The 23,964-nt window shown below is 40.6% G+C and overlaps 1 protein-coding gene across 3 annotated transcripts in view; it reads left to right on the top strand.

The window, feature by feature from the left end:
* Positions 1 to 23,964, top strand: part of NR3C2 (nuclear receptor subfamily 3 group C member 2) — a 313,415-nt gene that overhangs the window by 203,723 nt on the left and 85,728 nt on the right. For all 3 annotated transcript variants that reach the window (XM_074993201.1, XM_074993199.1, XM_074993200.1), the window contains exon 4: positions 21,799 to 21,915. In XM_074993201.1, coding sequence (XP_074849302.1) covers positions 21,799 to 21,915 — 117 coding nt within the window. The remainder of the gene's footprint in view (positions 1 to 21,798; positions 21,916 to 23,964) is intronic.

Genomic DNA, 23,964 nt, shown 5'->3' on the forward strand with positions numbered 1-23,964 from the left:
TTTATGCAGATGGTGAACTGCCCACAGAGGGATGAAGACTAAAACTGTCAAATGCGTCTAATAATTTTGAGTGCCCTGCTTGTGATTCTGAAGGTCTGACTTTTCAGAATACTTTTAGCACTTTTATAGCACTTAATATGCATTCAGAGCATGGCACTAATCAACTTTAGCCACAGTGATGCAAGGGGGAGGACCTGGCTGTCAGAGACCAGATCTCTCACATTAAACTCACAGTAAATGACGAATACTTTGGTTACTGTGAACGCTTTGATTTGTGTGATTTACCAAGCATCATACAGGGACTGTTTGACAGAGTCAGGGATGGAATCTAGTTTTATATAGTGGCATTCAACTTCCTTAACAATGAGACGCTGCATCCTTTGCCTCATTCATTACACAACTTCCAACATCTGCAAAAAGAGGCAGAAATTCTATTGACAATAGCATTGTTGGCTACAGAAGCCTGATTTATTCTCAGGGCCAATCTTGTGTGTTGAATTAGGCTGGGATGTGTAGAAAACATAATGTATGAATATTTAATGTCGAGAGGGCCAACTTAAGGTTGGATAGGCAACTTTAATTGTGACATTTCATAACTTTTGAGTTCTTGAGTTTACAACCTTAGGTTTCTTTTAGCCTAATTTTTAGGATTTAATTTGCTATGTTTTACAAAAAGAAGCTGCAAAAAATAGAAATTCTGTCATATTCAATTACATCCCCCACCCCCCAGAAAGTGCATCATCAACAGGCTTTGGACCTTTAGCTATATCTCCGTCACTTGAGCAAATCACTGATAACAGTAGTAGAGGGCTGTTAACCTCTATGTGGATGAACCATTAGAAGAGGAAGAGATACGCAGTTTGCCAGTGCTTTCACAGCTGTTTGCTGACAGGAGATGAGTGATGAGCCTCAGGACTCCTAGGTTGTGGAGAGGAGTATGCTCCAGCAGTTTCAGACCTTTGTGATCTGCCTTACCCGTAAATGTCTGTCCTTTTGCTTACATCCATCCCCCCTTCTCCTCCTGTTGCAACCATTGGCTCCTGCCCAGCCCACATCCCACCCCTCCAGCTCCTAGCCTTCTTTCCCTCTGATTTTGTCCTTACCCTCCCTTAGCTGCAGCTCCACACTCCGATTCTTCCAGTCACTTCCCATCTCCTATTTCCCTCTCGCTTTCTGTTCCTCTCAACACACCCTTTCCCCAATGATGGCCACTCCTGACTTGTTCTCCATCCCCCAACTCTTGCTTTTTTTCTCATTTGAACTTCACCCGATGCTGTTGAACCCCAATGGTTCTTGCCTTTCTCATCCCTTCCCCCATATACTCTGTTTCCTTCCAGCTCCTATGCATTCCCTTTCCATTGCTTCCCTCTAGCTTCCTACTCCAGTTCTGTCCCTCTCCTACTTTCATCCTCTTCCAGCGCCTGTTCCTTCTCGCCACCCTCTGTATTCCTCAATCCGTGTCTGCCCTTGTACTCCCCACTCCTCTGCTTTGTAATTAGGTATCTTCCTTCTCATGGATTCCTGACTGCCCTTATTAAGGACATAGAAGACAGCCTCCCCCCATGCCAAAGCATCACCTGGCAACCAAGAGCTGCAATTACAGGGAAAGGTCTGCTCAGTTCTTGCAGCTCTTACCTGGAACATGCTCTGTGAAGAGGAGTCTTCAGAGAACTTAGCTTCCAAGTTCTAACAAACCTCTACAAAGCAGGAGCAAACTGAGATTTAGGGAGGCATATCTCTGGCACTGCATTTCAAGTTCCTGCGTGGAGGTGCTAGTGCTTCTCAACAAAACAGTTGTAAGAATTATTTTTCCCATGGGCAAACCAACATATTTTCCCCTAACCTCATTCTCAGAAATGGCTGAACTGTTTTAGCTGATACTTAAAATTCACCCTGAGGCAGACATCTGGTATGGAAAATTTCAGACTAACTGCTAAGGTTGGCAAAGTTGTAAGCAACTGAAAACAAGATTTTTATAATGGAAAATGTCGGTGCAAACTTATCTAGATGTGTATGTACCATTCTCACCTCTAGTGTTCTGTTTTTTGACAGATTTCATACTGTTTGCAATATGAAATGTAAACTATTATTCAATGTATTTTGACATATATTATGGAAAATAAAAACGATTCCCTGAAATTATAATACCTGGACTTTAGACACATCATTTGCAAGTAGTGAAAGTGATGATAAATCACTCAGTCTTTTTATCTTCTGCCAGAAACTTGAAAATTTTACTGTAAAAGGTCCATAGTATAACATCAAAATTATTGATATACTAAAAAATGAGAACTGTTGACTTTGTGCTAATTCTTACCTCATTCACATAAATCTAGTGCTTACTCTTTTAAACAGAATGTTTTACACGTAAATGCAGATGTTTAAGACTAGCACGAAATTATGACACATTGCTAGCCTAAAAAATAACCAAGCTCAGCATACTTTTCATGTATGCACATGCAACACAATTAGTAATACAGTGTTGACCTTTTGACAAGCCCTTTATATTTCTATCTTGGATTTAAATCTTTCAGTAGTAAGTCTATTAGTCTCTTGCAGTTGTTGTCATTGCTGTCTGAGCTGCTTTCTTTCAACAGCTCTGTATTGATTTTCTCTGATCTTGGATTGCTAAACCTTACTTATGTGTAACAGGTCAAAAGTAAATCCCAGAAATTAATTCACAAGCAGAAACTTGCTTAAGAACGAAAATGTCTTTCAGTGGAGTCCAGTAAACAACTCAAAATTGTTTTATGACTTATATTTAATGTGTGCACCTTTAAACTTCCCTTGGAATTGAACAGTTAAGTGATCCAGCCAGCCCCATGTTAATTATACAGTCTTTAATTATGGTCACCTCACCTGATTTATATCCCCTACAGTGGAAATCATTAAGCCATCTAGACAATCCACACCAAAGTAAGAATGATTGTTGCTGTACATTTTTAGTGCTTTGTCAAGTTTTAGTTACTGATCGTGTAAAGACTGACTTTTGTGCTTAATGCTGTGAGTGGATCCACTGATGTCAGTGAGACAACACGTAAAGCTGAGAATGTGTGTAGGTCTGTGTAGGACCAGGGCCATAGTTTTAAATGTCTCAAGCAATAGAACTTCCACCATTTCCCTGGAGAGACAATTACATAGTCACTGTTAGGAAGTCGTCTTCAATGTGTGGCCTAACAATTTCCTGTCTTCGTTAAATCTTATTCCTTACACTTACACTTCATGTACTTCTTTTAAATTATACATGTATAAATTAGACCTGTGCTGAAGAAGCTTGCTGAATTGGAGTCTTAACCTTGATGCTTTACAGGTACACCTAGACTTTATATCCGCTTTAGTTGTCATTAATAGCGCATCTAGACATGCAGTGCTGTAGGGGCATTTGGTAAAGATGCCTGTTGCCAGCAGAGAGCATGCCCATCAGCCTAACAAAACCACCTCTGAGAGTGGCAGAAGCTGTGTTGGTGGGAGAAGCTGACCAAGCACTGTCCACTTAAGTGGTTATGTCAGTGCAACTTAGGTAGCTCGGGGAGGGGAGTGTCATTTGCACCCCTGAGCAACACAAGTTCGGTGGATATAAGCTATGGCAGAGCCAGAGGTTAGTTGAATTATACATGAATAAAGTCACAGGGAGCAGGACATAGCAGGGTGGGGGCACAAGCACCCCACAATGGAACTGTTGGCGGAAGTGGGCTGATGTATGTTTTCATACTGCTCCCATATCTCATGGAGGCGAGAGTGGGACCTACCAAGGAGGTAGTAGGATCAGTTGGCACAGTGCACAAGATCAGGCTAGCCCCTGCTAGGTAGTTAGGAACACCACTCCTGTCCCAGCCAGCATGGCTTCTGCAATAGTGGCAAGAGTACGTGAGCCAGTTGCCCAGGCACCTCTACCTGGGTGGGGGATAGCCTGGTGTCAGTGCTCGGGGCTGCAGTCAGTGCAGAGTTGGATGGAGCACAGGACACCAGCCACTGCGGAACTGCTGTAGGAATTGCCAGAGTGCCTCCTTCCCAGCCTGGAGCTGGCAGCCCTCCTCCCCTCAGGCTCAGTAGCTCCCCCCGCCAGCCCAACACCCCCATTCACTCTGTCAGCCCATAGTTTTTATCCCCCCATCATAAAACAGTTCTTTTCACCCTTCCATGTAAGTCACTGTCTCCTGTTCCTAATCATTTCTCTGAACTCCCTCCAATTTGTTTCTCTCTTTCCCATAATGAAAGTGCCTGAACATAATGTAGTAATCTAGGTGTGTTTTCAACAGCACTGCCTAGAGAGAGAACCATCCTGCTCCACACCACGATGGCTCTGCATCTGCAGCCCAAAATGTTACTGACAGTTTGTGCTACTATTTTACACTGAATAATTAAGGCTAATTTGTCCTCTCATACCTTCAATTTTGCTGCTTTCCAAGTTTCTCTCTATTATTAACATTTTGTGGATTATTCTCTGACTGCATTTTTTCAAACTTTATTTTCTGTCCAAACAAGAAAGCAGTCAAGGAGCCCTTTAAAGACTAGCAAAATAGTTTATTAGGTGAGCTTTTGTGGGACAGACCCACTTCTTCAGACCATAGCCATTGTCCCACGAAAGCTCACCTAATAAATTATTTTGTTAGTCTTTAAAGTGCTACTTGATTGCTTTTTTGTTTTGATAGTATATAGACTAGCACAGCTCCCTCTCTGTTACTATTTTCTGCCCATGTTTCTAGTTTGTGTATAGGTTCTTTCCCTGTCCACAATAGTGTTTGCACTTCCTCTTCGTGCTTCCAGACTGTTAATGGAGATAGTTAATGGGAGCAGAGTAAATGGCAGAAGCTGGGTTTACCCAATGACAAATGCTCTGCATTCTTCTTGTCTCCCATAAGTCAACATCACGTTAGTACAAAAGTTCTCACTTACAGAATGGGAATGGAGCAGGTAAATCTTGCCCAAGGAGTCAAATAATAAATAGGAATTTAGGTGTAATGATTTTTAGCCTGTGAATGAGAGCAGCAGTGGAGAATAAACTGAGCATAGTAGTTCATCAGTGAATGAATAAACCTGACTTCCTGTCTCAGTGCACCTCAGAATGCTCTTTGTTGCCTCTTTAATCTCCACCCCCACCCTCCCCTTAAAACTGTGTGTTGAACTGAACAGTCAGTTCCTTAATACAATTGAGGACACATCTGTTGTCCAACAGCCTTGGTCATTGAAGTACCGCCAGGCGGAGGACTAGTAAGATTGTGTTATGCCAGGTAGGAGGTTAAACATTGCAGGGACATTGCCAGCAAATTCTGTTTATTCTACAAAGTGGATTTTTAGACTTCATGGCCTGAGTCTCCTTTTACCTTCTGTAATCTTTCTAAACCTGTGCAAAATGGGTATAAATATAGTGCCACTAATTTTACCTTGGAGAGTTTTGTTCCTCCACTTTGTACAGGCATAAATGACTGAGCAAAGGGCACATTCATCTCTGTGCCGGTACCATAACATCAGAGGGGTAGTTTTCAGGTGCTGTGGGGGCCAGTGTTGCCCCTGACAGAAGCTAAAAAAAGCACTGAAGGCTTCCCTAAATTGTGCTCCTGATTCAGTGGCCCATGAGGCTTTACAGTCTTGCAGAACTGCAGGGTAGGTCTGGTTTTGACACATCCTCTCTTGCTCCTGATCTGTTCACAGCAGCCTGCCTCTGGTTTGCCCAAACTCACACACCCACTCTGCTGCTGACACCCTGCGACACATCTTCCATCTTAGGCAGCTGCAGAGCTGATGACGCCAGCACTAGATCTGGGCCTAGTAGTTTCCCGGAATACAGTATTCCCATGAGTGCCTTCATGCCTGCCCTGGAAGCTCGTCACACTAGCCTGCTACACATGAAAGGGCTGTAGTGGCAGGAGGAATCAGGCTCAAGCTGAGTTTTTTACACACCTTTATTTTTTCATTTGTGTTTTAAAAAGTTTACTTCTCTTGCATTCATTTAATTTTCTGCAACTGAATTATTATGATAACTAAGTCACTCTCAGTATTTAAAACATAACAGAAATTACTTCCACATAATTTTTTAATTATTTTTGCATGTTAGTTTTGGCTAAATGCCAATTATAGACTCATAACACTGTTTCAAAATGGCAAATCAATGGGATTGTACTAATAAGTTTATATGAAACACGGTTCTGTGTTTCATTTATAATCCACTTACCAAAGTGGAAAAACCTTTTAATATATAAAGTTCATCAGCATTTCAGTTTGTTTGATCTCATCTTTCTGTGTTTTCAGACTTAAATGTACCTTTCAGGGTAGCGATTAATACAGCTCTCGACTGTTTCAGAGCTGCTTATAAAAACAGCAACACTAAGCCATACTACATAGGTACTCCCAGTATGTCAGAGGAAGTACAGGGACTAATTGTCCATTCATTTTAAAAATTATGAGTCAGGAGTATACCATTTACAGTGGTTTTATTTGCAACTTTTTAAAAATTCTTTGTGTTTTGGCGGGGGGAGGGGAGGACAGATGGTCCAATTTTTTGCCTCATCTTATTTATAAAGTAAGTTGGATGTTAATGGAATCCTGCCTTTAATCCTCATTCTTTTTAATAGCTGTCAAAAGTTGCATAGATACCAACAGCATAGCCGATCATCTGTAATATCTGAGGCTATGTCCAGATTACAGTAATTTGTCGATGGAAGGTTTTGTTGGAAGTTATCTTCCAACAAAACTTCTGTTGACAGGTCGCAGCTAAATTGCCAAGTGGATTGCAAGTGTGATCTGCTTTGGTGACAGAGTGGCCGAACTGTCCTGCTGCTCTCTCAATGAAACAGCTAACTGGAAGAACAGCAGACAGGGCTGCCGGGTGTCCTGGGACAGAGCGCCCCACAGAACATCCAGACCAGCTTTCTTGTGACAGATCTCTGTCAAAAGAGGCATACTGCCTCAGAGGGAGCAGAATAAAGCTGATGACAAAAGTGCTGTGTTCTGTCAATTTACTGTCTACAGAACACCTTGGGAATCTGGACGCTCCCTGGGTTTTTGTCAACAGAATGCTGGTTTTGTTGACAGAGCCCTCTAGTGTAGACATAACCTGAGAATGGATTTAGATTGCTTGGTAAAACTGCAAAACCAAAAGGCTTTGACTGGAAGAATTCTCCAAATACTCCCTACCTGGCAAAATGTTTGGGTATTTCATTTGCTTCATGGGACTACTCACAATTGTAAGTCTAGATCTGATTGTAAGTAAATATATGATAAGGCTTAGATTGTGTTTAATGTATATATGCTTTTAATTAGGGAATTGCTATTTTATTAAAATTAAACCAGAGTATTTTCAAACTAGTCATGCTCTCCTGTTAGGCCATCACATGTCAATACATATGACTTTGAATTCTTTCTACCTTAATTCTTGCAAGAACCCATTTTCATACTGTCTGCTTAGCTACCACTGAGCTTTTAAAAGTGAAAATCAAATGAGAGTATAATAATCGCCCATGTTCCTCTTTGAGGCAATACGTTGAAAAATATTTTCATAAATTTGTATATTTGGGGTGGAGATCCGTTTCTTCAAATCATATATTCTCTTTGGCTCCATCTTGAATGCTGTCTATAAGCAACAGTGCTTTACTGAAATTGATCATTTAGTTTAACTCGGCAAAACAAATTAGGAAAAAAGTTATTTTGAATTAGATGCCATGATTTCTGGAAGAAAAACCAAATAAATCTTTTTATTCCATGGTAATGCTTAAGATATGCTTTGAGAGGGCACTTCTGTTCCAAGTCCCTGCTTTCCAGTGCTTTGTTAAACTGTTATAATTTGGGCTAAAATGTTTCATATTTATTATTACATACATGTGTAGGACTTTTGTGGCGGGGTGTGCGTGCGTGTGTGTGTGTGTGTAGGACTTTTTGTGGCATTTGAATTGTCAGCAAGGAAATGTGTTTTAAACACATTAAGAAAATTTAAAATGGTTATTTTGACTTAAAAGCTGTTTAGTTTTAAAACTTAATACTTGGCAACAACTTAGGGATGAATTCTATAATGCCTTTCATATGTGAGTAAAATTGCTCATGAGTGACCCTTGAGAGAAGCTTATAATGCTGAATGAGAACAAATTACTTTAACATGACTGAAGCAATCTATTTAGGGAACAATGAGTTTATAGTTATTTGAAAATTGCACATGGGACATGTACATCTCAGTACTGTAACTCAATTTTAATCACTCTGAACCTGGTCACTTAATTGTGCCGGTTGGTTTTTCTTTCTATTTGTTTTCCTTTTTATTATTATTATTATTATTATTATTATTATTATTATCTGTGTGAGACATTAACATGAAGTTCAGTGAAAAATCTTCTTTAACACAATGCTAGTTGAGACTATAAACACCCGGAATACAGACAATTCAAAAATTATGGCGCTCTCAGTAGCTGAGTGGGAAAAGCACTATGGCACGGGTCTGCAATCTGTGGCTCAAGAGCTGCATGCAGCTCTTTAAAGACTTCTTTGTGGCTCCTGATGCTATAATTGCAGTTAAAGAGGAGAGAAAAGAAAAACCCTCCTGATCATTTTTGTTAAACAGTGAGCCTCTAAAAACCCAAAAATGAACAACTAGTATCTGAATAGCAAATGATATGTGATCTTGAAACATTGGATAACTCCCCCTACTATCCTTGAGAGAGAGAGAGAGAGAGAGAGATTTGAGAGTAAAAGTCAGGAAGACAGTGGTACAAACACACATGTAAAGCGTGAGGAAATATAATACGTAAAAAGTTTGTGAACATCCTGCAGTAGACATGTATGGAATTACAAATCATTGTGTGAGTGCTCTTCTTATAATAAGGGTTACAAAAAGGGTTACATTATTTATTAAGGACTGTCTCATATTCACATGCCTTGCGGCTCTTGAATTACTGAGTTTTTTACCTAATTGGAAAAAATGGCTCTTCTCGCTATTTTAGTTACCAATCCTTGCAATGTGCTATTGTTAAGTATACCTATTTCTTTCCCCTTTCCTGTACCTCAGCTTACATCTCTGCTAGGTTATAGACCAAAAATTAGTCTTTTCAGGACTTTCATTCAGAGAGAGAGGGGGTGGGGGGGGATTATACAGAACTATCACTTAGAAAACAAGAAAGTGGCGTAGACTCTAAAGGATAAATACTTTTTAAATCTATATGTACAGACAGATAGAAATGCAAAACACTTTACTTGTAACACATGTAAAATTATAAATATTGTCTATTACTTCTTAAAGATAAACCTTTTGGGCAGGTTTCCCCTGCCTTGTTGTTATCACAAGTTCAATGAAACTATAACTATATACATTCCTGCAGGGCACGACTGACTCAGGCTCTGCTGAGTAGTGTTCAAACCATCTGCAGGGAATGCCAGCTCCCTAACATTGAGAAATGAGGAAGTGCCACATTCTCAAACTCCCTCCAAGTCTTTGAAACCTCAAACTGCAATTTGCCCTACCAGCGGCAAGTTCTAAGTTTTCCTCTGCTTCAGTGGAGTGAAGGGATCAAAACTAGCAACATCCTGGAACAGAATACTTACAGGAGACCTGTCCCATCCGTCTGTTGTCCCACTCTGCTGAGTGTTTAGGTTTGCTTCCCATTCTTACTCTTTATAAAGTTTTCCCTGTCTTGCCTGGAGTTCTCATTGGTTGCATCCTGATAGTGGCCCTGGGTATGTCCTGACAGGCTGCTTGCCCAGATGGGAAATCACCCAGGTAGCTTCAAACAACTAATGAGCACACCTAGTGCCCACCACACACAATTTCTGGATGAGTCTGGACCATTTGGCAGAATCACTCTGCCCAGCTGTGGGAAGTGTGTGTAACTAAGCGTACCCCAAAACAAAAACAAGAAATATATATACATCCTCTCCTTTGTTTCTTCCTCTATATACACCTCTGAAAACTTCAGCACAAACATCTGGCCTACCGTGCATTCTGCATTAAGCTGTAGTTATGTGAGTTCTTGTAAACTAAGCAAGAATGTGGATTTTGTTAGTACTTGGATAATATGTGTCCTTCAGAAAAGATTCACAGAGACTGGAAGTGGTGTTGATGACTGAGTAGTTGGCACTCTTCTCCTTAGGTCTATATTAGGTGAAACTCTGATGCTTATATAAGTTGTGGCACTATGGTCCTGATGACTGTTGGACAACAAAAAATCCAGAAGTTCCCAAAGAGCTGAGATTGGGGTAAAGTAAAGGGGATTAGAGGGTGAATTGCAGGAAGGAGCAGAGTTCTCCGTCTTTGGTCTGACTTGGGAAAGCAGCACATCTGCACGGCTTCTTGTCTCCTGGTATAGTAAGAATTCCCAAATTCTGATGTAAGTAGGAATTATCCTCAGGGTAGGCCATATCCTCACCAGATGTCACTGGCAAGGTCAAAGTAGCTCTACTGATTTATACCACTTGAGAGTTTGACTTCATGTAGCTGTAGTTTAACTTAAAGGTGCAAGTTAAGAATAACTTACTCTTCTGAAATCAAAGAAGCAAATAAGCAAACAGAAGAATAGCTTGTGCTGCTTGTGCATGATGGCTGCCATGTTCAATGTCAGAGGTAGCTGAAGGATGACTATAATCAGCGTTCTGTGAACCCCACAGCAAACTGTACCATTTGGTAAGAGGTTCTGTGACTCTCCAAAGGAGCAAGACTGAAATTTCTGCAGCAGCTTAAGATTCATTTTAATTGAGGATTTTACTAATTAAAATATGAGTGAATAATACAATAAGTAAAGTATTCTTTAAGCTGAATGTTAAGTGTGCCATGGAATTTTGTTCAAATTTGTGTCTGATATCTTCAGATTGCTCTCCTCTTCTCCCTGCCCCCCCACACAAGTCAAATGACTAAACCAGAATTGACATTGCTGAGATTAAATTTTTAAAAAGGTCAGACGTTTACTCTTCCAGAAGGAGTAAAAGATAAGCATGAGCCCCCGTCATAAAAAAAAAAAACTTTCTGCAGGTTACATTTAAGTATTTGAGGGTTGAAAGTTAGGTAGTCAGCAGTTCCTTGTTCTGAATCTCAAGAGATTTTTTAAAAGTTTCAGATTGTCATTAATGAATTACCTCCTAGCATTTAAAGAAATGTTTACTACTTATCAGGTTTGAATATGGTTGCCGAAGCCTTTATTGACTGTATTGTAAATTATTGCTGCCATTGTGAATTTATTGTGCTCCCTCTCTGAGCCCTTGTATCATGGGGTATGCAACTCCTCGCTGGGCCCCAAGCAGTTAAAAGAAAATACTGACCCCAAACAGCATTGCCCCTCCAGCCCTGCTGTGCATGCTCCAGCTTGGAGAAGTGAGTTAAAAGGAGTTCAGATGCTCAGGTAAAGGCAAAACAGAAGGTTGACCCTGAAAGGCGGCCATAGAGCCAGTGAGGACCATTGGCAAAGCTTTCTATAATCACCACCATCATGCCCCCTCCCGCCTCTAACTTTGGAAATACAGGATCCCGCTCATTTAAACGTTAGCTAGGAGGTAGCTCAGGGCAGTGGACTTAGACTGATTAGTCTCAGGAAATATAAATAGTGAAAAGAGCTGAAAGAAGCCTCCATGCAATAGAAGTAACATTAGATACTAGACAAAAAAGGAAGTGGAGAAATGTAAAGCTGAATATAGTAAATAAATTTGCTTTATATTTTATTTATTTATGTATTTATTTATATATAAAATATACATATCTCCCTGGGTTTATATTAGATTATGTGAAAAGAAAAATTAAGATTTTCTCTGGCTTGGGTACTGTTACCCAAACCCCACTCCATTTCACAGCATAGACTGGCCTCACTACTGTTTTTGAGCAAATATGAAACACAGGCTCCTACGGCATCAGCAGCCATGTTGATCTGGATATGATATGGCCACACAGACAACCAGACCTCTTGACTGATAAAGAATATAGAGCCATATTATGACTCCAGAATTAGTCTGAATATTAGAGGGAAAAAATGCTCACTATCCTCTTTCTGAAAGGAGGGGGCAATGTGTATGTAGTATATTAAATCTGTGAGGTATTTTTTCTTGTGGCACTTATGAGCATTGTAAGCCTGCAACACTCATAAATATCAGCATCTGGGATCCTTGTTTATTATGGTCAGACTGGACTGGTTTAAACAGAACTGAGGAAGTTAATTATCAAATGTTTCGGTAAGCTCTAATAATAAGTAACTAGTTATGGAAAGAGGGTGACTTACTGTAGCTTCAGTATTGTGCTTGAGAATGGGGGTGGAGGTATTGTGCATGCAATTGACTTTGGATTACAGAATTCAGAGGGACTGCCCTAACTGTTTCCCAGGTTGTTCTAACCAGTTCAAGAGCAGTAAAACAAGGTTATGTAATTGACATGTGATGTAGCCTAAAATAGTGACGGCAAACATAGGCTGCTGTTGCTGGGCAGTTGTCAGCTGCTTAAAAAAATTCTTTAACGGTACAATGAAAATGCAATTCAGATTTAAATGGCGTGTGTTTTATGTTTTTAATGCCATAAGAATAGTGAATTTTCTAAACAAACAAAAATATTTAGAGGAGACTGAAAATGTTATACTTGATCTGAGTGCCAAGTATCATGAAATGAAGATCGGTTAGATATATGCAGTTTGTTCCTTTCTGGAAAGTGTGATATAACTTTTGTTAAACATGTCCTTTGATAACCCATGTGGCAAATTATCATACCTTTAGCAACATTTTTATTTGTATAATAATTCGTGTGATAGACGGGGAAAAGATTCAGAGTGGCATACTTTACCAAATAAAGAAATTGAGAGGGTTACAGTAATAACATTGATTTCACAATGTATGTGGAGGTTTCAGAGCAGTCAGTGATAAAATTACACTCCTTGTCACTTGCTGATCACAAATGTGAGGCTGAAGTGAAGAGATGGTATGATTTCTTACGGCAGGAGGAAAACTCCTTCAGTGTGATTATGCTAGTGGAAATTGGGGGAGCAGGTGGGCAGTGGGGAGAGTCCTTATTAAGGACAGTTTTGCCTGTGAACCAGATATTCTGGAAGTAAGTGATCTCCCCTCTTCCTGTTTTCACTGATTTTTTTTCCCAGCATGCTATACATTTCATTTTGTTCCATTCAGTGGGATAAATTGTACTGTAGCTAGTTTCAGAATTCATGTGGAAATCTGTGCAAAACTGAGAGGCTAAAGCACAAAAGGAGATGGTGAAAGCTGCTTCACTCTATTTAGTTAAAAATGCTAATTAATGGGAGTGGGTGGAGCTTAATATAGAACTATATCACACTGAGCTCAGGCCACTGGGAGTCTGATTCACTTCTCTCCCTTATATCAGTGGTGTTACAACGGGTGTGATTGAGAGGAGAATGAAGCAATGTCACATGGTACAAAGCACTTTTCAGTGGATGAAGTTTGTTTTCTATGGAGATATTCTGAAAGCCACTTATGCCACTTAAGCCTCAGGTATGCCTGCCAGAGTCAGGGTTGGCTTTCATAACTCAATCTGTACCATGAAGCTGCTCACTTGGGAGTTGGGGTTGTTTGCAGTGATTGAGAACAAGCTATTAGTTCCTCTACAGATCCAGTGGCTAAACACACCCAGAGGGAGAATAAGTAGCAGAAGCCTGAACTGGAATAGAGGCTGTAGAAGGGATACTTTGCAGTCATGCAACATTTGGGCTTTGGAAACCAACTGCATTCCCCTTTTCCTCATATCCGTTGATTAGTTTCAACCAGAACGTCTGCTCATTTTGGTTTGTGGTGAGAGAAGTCAGTTTTGCCCACCATTAATAAAACAGTCTGTGGCTGAAATTAAGGTATTCCAACTGTGAAGGAAGGAAGTGATGGACTATACAAAGATTGCTTTTCCCTGTGCCGGTGGAGTGAGATTTAAAAGTATTGGGGGGAGGGGTGTCTCTTCTCTTTCTTGGGCCCCAAATGCAGTTTCTGATTGTTGTTGGAAGTGCACTTTTCTCATCCATTCTTTTGTGCTGTGGGGAGTCAGAACACAGAGGCTGTGTCTACACTAGCCCCCTTCTTCAAAGGAGGCATGGTAATTAGCCTGAGTGGAGAATACTAATGAAGTGCTGTAATGAATATGCAGCACTTCATTAGCTTAGCTCACCCTGTGGCAACTTTGAAGTTGCAAACTTCGAAGTGCCGGCATGCTGTGTAGCCGTAGGCACTTCGAAGTATCTGCACTGCTACAGAGTGCCCTCGGGAATAAAGGTACTTCAAAGTTGCACAGGTACTTCGAAGTGCCCATGGCTGCATGGCATGTCAGCACTTTGAAGTTTGCATCTTTGAAGTTGCCACAGGGAGAATCGGCCTAATGAAGTGCTGCATATTCATTGCAGCACTTTATTAATATTCTCCGCTCAGGCTGATTACCGTGTCCCCTTCAAAGAAGGGGACTAGTGTAGACACAACCAGAGAGAAGTCATTTTCTTGCTACCCCTCTTTCATCACATTCCTAGCCCCAGCATAGACTTCTTGATCACTTCATCTCTGTTACTGGTCCAGATAAGGTTCCACACTGTTGGTATAGAAGTTAGAGCTGATGCAGTTCTAGAACTTATTCTATATTTGTCTGAGAGATCTTCCAATGAAGCGTACAACTTTAACAGAGGAAGGACTTTTTGTCTAGTGAGCTAGACAAAGCAAAAACTGGCAGTTTCCTTTTCCAGTCAGTTTAAGCTAAATTGAACATTCCTTGAATATTATAGAAATTTCCATTGAGACTACAGACAGCATAAAGCCAGGAAAATAATTACACTCCTTGTGTGTCCTTTCTCAGACTTTGAAAAAATAATGTAATGGTACAGAAGGAGAAGGAGAGCATGAAAAATGCTACCAACTTTAATAATCAGAAAATTCTGCCTTTTCTCAATTATAATTTGTAAAAAGCATATGGGCCTTGACCCTGCCCACTGAGGCATGTGGGAAGTTCCCTGCACTTGTAGGGAGCCCTGTTGAAGTTCTTGAATACCACTTTGCAGGGTTAGTCACTTTGCTAGGTTTTAAAGCAGAGAATACGCCACCATTTCCAGGGTGTTCAGCTTCCAAGAGTTTTAATTGGGTTGTAACTCGTTGGATCAGTAGTAATTGACTTTACTGTTGGTGTTGGATTTTGTTTCTTTAAAGACATGTAATAGGAAAGTAGGAGAGAACAAATTGCAGGGCATGGGGATATCTGTTCAGTTTTGTGTCATAAAATACCAGAAAACTCCGGGAACTCCCCCATCACACTTGAAGTATTACAATGCTTATTTTACATGAATAGTACATCTCAGATTTTCTAAACTTGAAAACTAGAAACAAAGTGATTCTGGCTATACTCTTAACGTGACAACTTTGTCAAATTCTTTTTCATTGCTAGCCTTGTGGTACCTATTTATCTTTTATACTGAGCAGTTAACTTTTCAGGCGTTTTGTCTTAACTATTTTAAGTAGAACAAGGATTACTTATGCATAAATTCAGTAACTGCATTTGTTAAAAGTTCCTCTTATCCCTACTGAATTACGTGAGAAATAAGAATTTGATTCCTTCTCTCTTACTTTCCAACACACCGTTGGCTGAGTAAACTGCGTCCTGCGCATAGGGACAGCAGAGAGTTCTCTATCTGCCCTGCCCGAAGTGCTGTCCCTGCGACTCCCCTTGGCTGGGAATTGCTCACACCCCAGAGCCCAGACTGTATCTCACCTTGAAACTGTGTATCATCTAATCTCTTTTCTACTCCATTTTCAGACTCATGCTCTCTCCTCTCCTTGTCTGTAGTTCCGTTCTTCCGATATCATTTTTGACTCTTTCCCTTTTGACTTCCACTTTGTGCTCCACTGAATTACCTTTCTTGTCAAATCTCAGTGCCTGTTTTACATCATTATCCTCTTTGATTTCTTTGCAGGTTTTGCTAACTATGGACCACTCTTTGACATGATTTCCTTATTGTCTTTTCTGTTTGTCATGTTGTTGTTCTGCTTAGACCTCTCCTGGTCATTCCTTTAATGGCTCCTCTAGTGAGTCATCCTCTTCTACCTTTTTGTGTCTGTCCTTTGCAGGCTCACTCCTTGGTTCCCTTCTTTTCCTCTGCTCCCTGTCTTCAGGTATTATCTGCAGGCCCAACGCTAGCCAGCCTTTTTCTGCTGAAGTGTGTCACAAATATCCCTCACTAATGTCTCCCTTCATCCACTGTAGTGCCTTTGTCTGTGTTCCTGACATCTCTTTATAGATGTCCTCTCTGTCATCTTAATTTGAGCTTTTGATTCACTGCCTCCAAGCCCCACTTTCCCCATTTTCTCCATCATTTAAACAGCAGCACCATACCCAACACTTGTTACTCAGTTCTGTAATCTGGGTGCTGCCATTGCCTCTGGCCTCTCGCTTACTGCAGATGTTGAGTTTGTTTCTAAATCTTGCTACTTTTCTCCATTCTTTCCTTTCCTCTCTATTTACTCAGCCAAAATCTCGCACTTAGAGCTCTCTGGGGGATACAAATTTGCATCCAATCAAATCTGTGATCCACAAAAATGGTCTGTTAGATAGCTGCAGATAGCAAATAGAAAATTTTGATCTGTATCCACATGTGTTCTGCAGAAGTTGTGTGTGGATGTGGATATCTGCACCTATAAAGCAGATATCTACAGGACTGTACTCATGATTTCACATGTTGGTTACTGCAGCCTCTCTCTTCTGGCCTTCAGTGCTGCAGTCTTGGTCTCCTCTAGACTATTCAGAATGCCTAAAATCACCGTCTTGGCTTATTAATACCACTACATCAGTACCCTCTCGGAGGTACTCCACTGGCGCTGTCTTCGCTTCCATATCTGATTCAGATTCTTGTCTTTATATTCAGAGTCTTTCATATTTTGTTCCCCCACCTACCTGACCCAGTAAACCTATTGTGTTATTGACCTCTGCTTTCCCCAGGCTGTGCTGCCATCCTGTCAGTGTCTTCCTTGTCACTTCTGGAGTTTCTCCCAACTGCCTTTAAATCGAAACAGCCACTAGCTTTTCTTCCTTCACATCTTTCCGAAAGAGTCATCTGTGCCAGGTGAGAAGCTGTGCCTACTTCTCTCTCCCCAATTTTTCTTTCACCCTCTCTCTTGCCTGTCATCACAATTTCAAAAAATAAATAAATAAAACAAAGCCTACAATATGTGAAACAGAGTACTTCAAAGCACCACTGCTTGAATAAGCATTGCATCTCAGTTGACCTTTCTCAGCACTCAGAGCATCCTTGGTGGCACATCAGTGAAAGGACAAGTTGCCTCTTTGTGTGTCAGAGGCCAGAAATTGGAGAGGAAGTGAGTGTAGGACAGGAAGAGTAGCTGGAGTGAAGAGGCTGGGACAGAAAATGTGAAGGGCAGTTTGGAAAATCAGGAAATAGAGAAAGAAAGATGGTAGAAAGAATGAGATTTTCAAAGACATTTAGGCATCTAAGGATGCAGGTAAAGAGCTGGTAGGATTTTTCAAAAGCACCTCCTCACCTAATTCTCATTGAAATTAAAGGGAAGAAGGCAGTGAGGTGTGGCGTACAGTAACTTATGTGTGTGAATTGTAAAGCTTTTTGGAGACAAGTGAAAAGGTAGTGCTGTATAAATGTAAGAAATTACGATTTTGAATTGCTTTGCTTTTGTTGGTTTGCATGACCGTGTTAGGGTTGTTTAAGAAATCCACAGTTTTAATTACAAATATATCTAAACACTGTTCTTCTAATTATGTAAAAATAAACAATTAAATTAATATTTCCATTCTGGGGACCAGATACTATCTTTATACTGTACTAATTTTATAGCAAAGTATTTTTCTTTTGTATTATATAATTGTATTATGTATAGGGAGTTGATGTAGAGAGTTTTTCTTTTTCTTTTTTTCTTTTTCTTTTTCTTTTTTTTTTGTGTAATTTCTGCTTCAGTGGCAACTCAAAAGAATATCTGCAGGTAAACTGTTTTATAATAGTTCTAGATTTTATCCAAATAAATTGGCCTATAGAATTTAGAATTTATTAATCTGTCAATGGATATATCTGTGCAATTTATAATAAAAGCTGTTTGCATCATATATTTCTTGAAATTTTCAAGGACATGTTATTTCAAAATTGATATGTCTTTATTGAATTGTACTTTCAAGAAACATTTAGCAGCAAAATATGCATGTAGTAATTACAGTCTAACCAAAGTATCCTAAATCTGACTCATGAAACTATTCACGTATGGAAGGAATGTGTCTTTTATGAAGGGCACAGTGAGGCAAGGATTTAAATCAAATACACGTTTCCACAACGTATACAAAATATGTCCTATGTAATTATCTTGAAGTACATAAATGTTAACCTCCTTTTACTAAGCTCATCAGTTTTGAAAGCCGTAATGAAAAATGTTGACTTAACAGGTGTACAGTTTCATAGCACAAACTGCCTTCAGGGGAAATCTGCAGAGGGGTTCGTTTTGCAGCATCAGAGCTGACTTGTCATATTAATAGACTGCACCCGCCTGTGAAAGCCTAAAAATGGTATTGCAGTGCACCATGTTGTACAAAGGACATTGTGCAAGACACTGTGAAGCTGCAGTATTGAAAAATCAGATACACATTTCCCACAGAATATACTAATTCTTCAAAATTATGTCAAAATTTCAGTGTTTTAATGACGCCCTTTTAATATTCAGCATTACTTTCACACTTTTCGCTTTATTTTTAGACTTTCATTCTGATTTACAGTACCATTCTGTAATATTTTTAGAAGATGTACTTATATCAGTGGACTGAAAATATATTAATAATACTTCATACAGTGTTTCTCTCTTGGTGGTCACCTAAAAGGCCTTCATTGTGATATCTATGTTATATAGGTTGCTCTTTATATATTATATTTGAAGCAGATTTTCCTTTTAAGACTTTCCCATTATGATTTTACTTCTTGGGTTTTTTTTAGTAGGCTCATTTCAACATCAGATAATTGTTCAAGTCAGGTTCACAATAGTATCTGGCTTGCTTTATTTTCTTCCTTTGACATATATTCATAAATAGACTACCCCAAAGTTCCAGTCTTTTTGTCAGAGCTGTGCAGGAGATATCAGAATTTTTATTAAACCTCCAGATTACATACTTATAGGACTTTAAGTTTTGAAATCATCATTGTATTATGATTTATTTCTTGTCTTACAGCAGCATCTAGCAGCCCCATGTGAGACTGTGTCCGTGCTGTGCTAGGTGCTGAACAAATGTAAAAATTGCCTGTGTTTACATTCCAAGTGACAGACACAGGGTCTGAAAGAAAACAGTCACAGAATTCTTGCAAAGGTCAGACAGCAGGTCAGTAGAATAGCCAGGAATAGAACCCAGTTCTCCTGAGTGCTAGTTCAGAATGCCCTGTTGAATTTTATGCTCATGTTTGCCTTGAGTCTCCTCAGGATGTTATTCTGCCTTGTAGCACGCATCCTGACACTTTTCATCAGCGCCTCCCTTGGCATTTTAACCTACTTTATGCTTCCTGTTTTGGAAGAAATTCTCTTGTGGCTGTACATCCTTAAATAGTTATAGAAGCTCCCTATGTCCCTGCTTTCTTTTATCTCCAAGCTTCTTGAAATCTGCAATCCAGTTCCTGCTTACTCCATTTCACTTCAGGTGCCCTACGGACACCAATATAGAGCTCTTCCTTGTGTTCAGTAATGGGTTCCTTGATCTAACCATTTCTTTTGCCACAGTCAGTTGTTTCAGTGCTACAGTCACTTCTCTTGTGTTTTAGTTTTCTTCCTACTTCTCTGACTGCTCCTCCAGAATCTGCCTGAGTGGTTCCATATCCTTTCATCACAATCTACTAGGTCGTTTTCACACATGCCACTTGTTTCGAAAGTGGCATGGAAATGAGTGGCCCAGAAAATGCTAACGAGGCATGGATGTAAATTTCCAGCACCTCATTAGCATGCGGTCACATGATTCAGAGTCCCTTCTTCCTGAAAATTTTCAGTGAATAAAATTCTGAGGAAGAATGGGCATCTGGAAGGAGGATTTCCTTCCAGGCAGTTCCCCGGGTGCTATGCTTCTGCACGTTGTTTTGGAATCTGGAAGAGCTTCTTCTGGACTCCGAATCATGTGACCGTATGCCAGAAATTTACATCCATGCCTCACTAGCATTTTCTGGGCCATGAAGAGCTAGCTGCTAATTTTGAGGAGTAAGGGGACTTCGAAGTTGCCCTGGCACTTCGCGGGTATGCTGCGGCTAGATGTGTGCCGGTACTTCAAAATTTAAAACTTAGAAGTTGCCACGGGGGGGATTTTGCTTAAAGAAGTGAAGCCTGTGCATGGCAGCACTTTATTAGTAAACTCCCAACACCCTGATTACCATCCATCCTTTGAAGGATGGTGGTAGTGTAGACAAGCCCTTATTGTGTCTATTGCACAAACTGACAATTTCAGTTGTGGATGTGACTTTTGCCTATTCTTCTGAATTCGTGGTTTTGGAAAATCCTGTCACTTCTTTCTCTACCATTTTCTCTGAGCTCTCCTAGGTCTACTACAAAATCTCTTTCTGTATGTATAGGATGTCTGTCACCAGAACTGTTGCATACACAACCTCTTCTGAAGTCCTCAACATTGCATCACATCCCTTCTATCCTCATCTGCATAAGATGGTGCAAAATTCCTTTCTATCACATTGACCATGTTCCGCTAACATATTGCCACTGTCCTCTTCCTTTCCACGTCATATTTAAGCATCTTAGGTTTATTTATTTTTTTTAATGATACCGCCCCCAACTGCAATTCTGCTCTTATTTCCCTACTATCTGCAGTCCTCCCAAGCTTCAAAACTGAATGTCCTTCCCACACCCTCATCTTCATGCTTACTTCCGTTGCTTATGCAGTAAAAGATGCATTATCCAGCACTCGGATAATTGACACATTCTATTAACCGGCACTCAGAGTGGCAGTCCCAGGGCCAGCTGCCCTGCCAGGCCAACTACCAAGTGGCAGATCCCCCCAGCCAGGGCTACCAAAGCAAGGCCAGCATCCTGATCAGGGCTGGCTGTCACGGGCTTCTGGCCTTCGGGAGCGGGGCCGCCCCACTTCTCCAGAGTCAGCAGCCCCATCAACTAACTGGAAAATTTGATTGTCCAGCAGCCCCTGTTTCCCAGGGGTGCCGGATAATCAAGCTTCTACTGTACTTCCTTTCTTTTATTCATTGTGAACTAAATATCTGCCCTCTCTTCATTGAAATTCATGCTTTGGCCTTGTTTCATAACTGCATCAAATTGGAGTAATGTATTGGTGAATCAGACCTTTATTTGCAAAGCTTTCGGAAATTACCAACCACATACTATATAACTGATGAAAAGAAACACACTCTGAACTACTTAAGGTTGGGCTCTGTTTTGATAGTTCATGTTACATTTGCCCTATGTTATCTGTTTCAAATATAGATTGTAAACATTTTGGGGCAAGGACTTTATTTTTGGGCAGAGCTGTGTACTTATGGTACTCACATGACAGATAGTGATGATGCAATTATAGCAACTCTCAAAAACTACTGCTCCAGTGTGTCTGAGACCTGTTTTTAAATAAGGAATGTAATTCTGTTCACCGGATAAAAACAAAACCCATCTGAGTGATGCAAGTATTCACCTCCTCATTTAAACTGAAGGGCCTCCTTCCCGTAGCTGGGATTGTAGGGTGGTGGTTTCTGTTTGTTTTGGAAGCATGAGGGAGATTCTCTGAAAGGTCAGCCAGGCAGATTGAGAATGGGATGCGAGTTCTGTGCATGAACGGGAAATTCAAAATGACTGCAGAAAGAATGGGAAATATTTATATATGCAGTATCCAAATAACATTCTGGTTTTTGTTTTTGCTTCATCCAGGGCAGCACAACTACCTATGTGCAGGAAGAAATGACTGTATTATTGATAAGATTCGAAGGAAGAACTGCCCAGCTTGCCGATTACAGAAATGTTTACAAGCTGGAATGAATTTAGGAGGTAAGCATAATATTTATAATGTGTATATTAATTTTTAAGCAAAAATATTTTAATCTGCTTCTCTCGACCTACACAGCTGCATAATCTCAAATGTTGCAGGTAGAATTACACTCAGAGAAATGCATGAAAGCTAATAAACCCTACTGTGATCCTAAATCAGTTTTTCGGAGATGTATTTTGTAGCTAAGAACAAGAAAAGTGGGTGTTTGATGATGACAGTAATTTAGTGGCATTTCACATAGCTAGGAGTGTGGAAGCATCAAGAATTGTGTACAGGATCATAGGTGCTGGCTCTGTGGGTGCCTTGGGGTTGGGGCACTGTTAGCCGGTGGCCGGGTAATGTGCAGTGAGGTACCAACTATGCCCTTGTTACCATCTGAGTCTTTAACTGCCAGAACGCAGGGCTCCTTCGCAGCGGGCGGTCTGGGCCAGACTGACGGATGCCCCAGGGTCCTAAACGCCCGAGTCTTTTACTGCTAGAGCAGGGAGCTCCTAGCACTCTCACCTATGGTCAGGCTGTGGTAACCAAGCTGTTAATGTTCTTTTGATTGTGCCGGCTGTGTTGCAGTGACAAAGAGTAACAGCAGTCAGGCTTAGATCTTAACTAGTTACAACTTGATTAAGCTACAGTTATAAACGTGCGGTTACAAAAGGCTGTTGTCTACTTCTTATATGCTAGCAGAGTACAAGTGTTAACAGGTTACATTACAATTCAATACCACGAAGTCTTAATGCAACAGCATCTATCTATAGACCTCTAATTCTTTCACTGTGCACACCAAGAGGAGACCTTAATATGGGTACATCTTACCCTCCTTAATATGGGTATATCTTACCCTCCTTGCATCTCTCGATACCAGCGTAGCCAAGCCAGGATCGGTCACTCAATTCCATGGAAAGACGAATACAAAGTTGGGCGTCCGCAGTTGCGGACCTCAGGAGGCAATCATCTGACCTGACCAGCAGGTAGTTGGTGGGAATGCACTCAGAGTGCTGCTAGGCCTATCTTTATACCCCTTGGGTCACGTATGCTCTTTCTTGTCTGTGGTGCCAGATCGTAGTGGTCTGTCTTTTGTGACGCCAGTTTTTACAAGGGCAATTCTTACTTAATTTGCATTTGTAAGACAGGAGATAAGCAGTTTGGGAGTACAGGACATTCTTTTACAAGGGCGGAGATTTCTCTTCTGGGATGGCTGTGTGGGCGCATCAATGCCAGCTGGGGTAATTTCCTGAGGCCCCCTCATTAACAGTTAGCCTGCTAGCCCTCTATCTGTGTTTTCAGTTCCTCAGGGTCACGATGAGCCAGCACATCTGGGCCCCTTTAGGAAGGCATCAAAGACTGTGCTGTTTAACTGCTGTTCAGTGCCCTGTGTGCTATGAGGCACTTCAGGAGGGGCAGCAAGCTGGCTTGTAAGGGGGAGACCTTTGTCTGGCTACAGGCACTCATTAAAAATTAGTGGATGCTAAGTTTTTAATATTACTATAATTGGCTCCCCACTCCCTCCCCATGCCTAATATCTGACTAACAGCTGCTCAGATTAACTCCTTCCTACCCCTCACAGTCCTTCCCTCCTGCTACAGATGTTTCACGCCTGACCCCAAACCCAGGTCTGGTGGAAGGCAACACTTAATATATGAGATTTTTTGTGGCAATGGTGGGGAATGTTTTTGCAGTAATTTAAAGACATTGTACACCTTAACAAAGAACAAGTTCTTGCAAAGTGATGTCTGTTTGCTTTTTTTGTTAACATCCATTCTAGAAAATAATGAAATCTACTGTAGTTTGAATATGCATTTATATTGATAGATTAATACTGGCTACTTATTGAAATAAAAGGATTCAAAACATTTTCCGTATCATATAACTGTCAATGATGATCTGAAAATCATGTGGCCATCATCATGGCAGATCCCAAACAGACTTGTTCTCTTTGCAGAATGAGCACCACCCTGGCCAGCTGCTTAAGATAGTCAGACTCGATATTCAATTTTATGCCCTTGCACGATCTTATGTTATCAAAGTTGTTAATACTCGTGTAATTGCTGGGT

Source organism: Carettochelys insculpta, chromosome 4, assembly GCF_033958435.1.
Source record: "Carettochelys insculpta isolate YL-2023 chromosome 4, ASM3395843v1, whole genome shotgun sequence".
In the NCBI taxonomy this organism is placed as follows: domain Eukaryota; kingdom Metazoa; phylum Chordata; order Testudines; family Carettochelyidae; genus Carettochelys; species Carettochelys insculpta.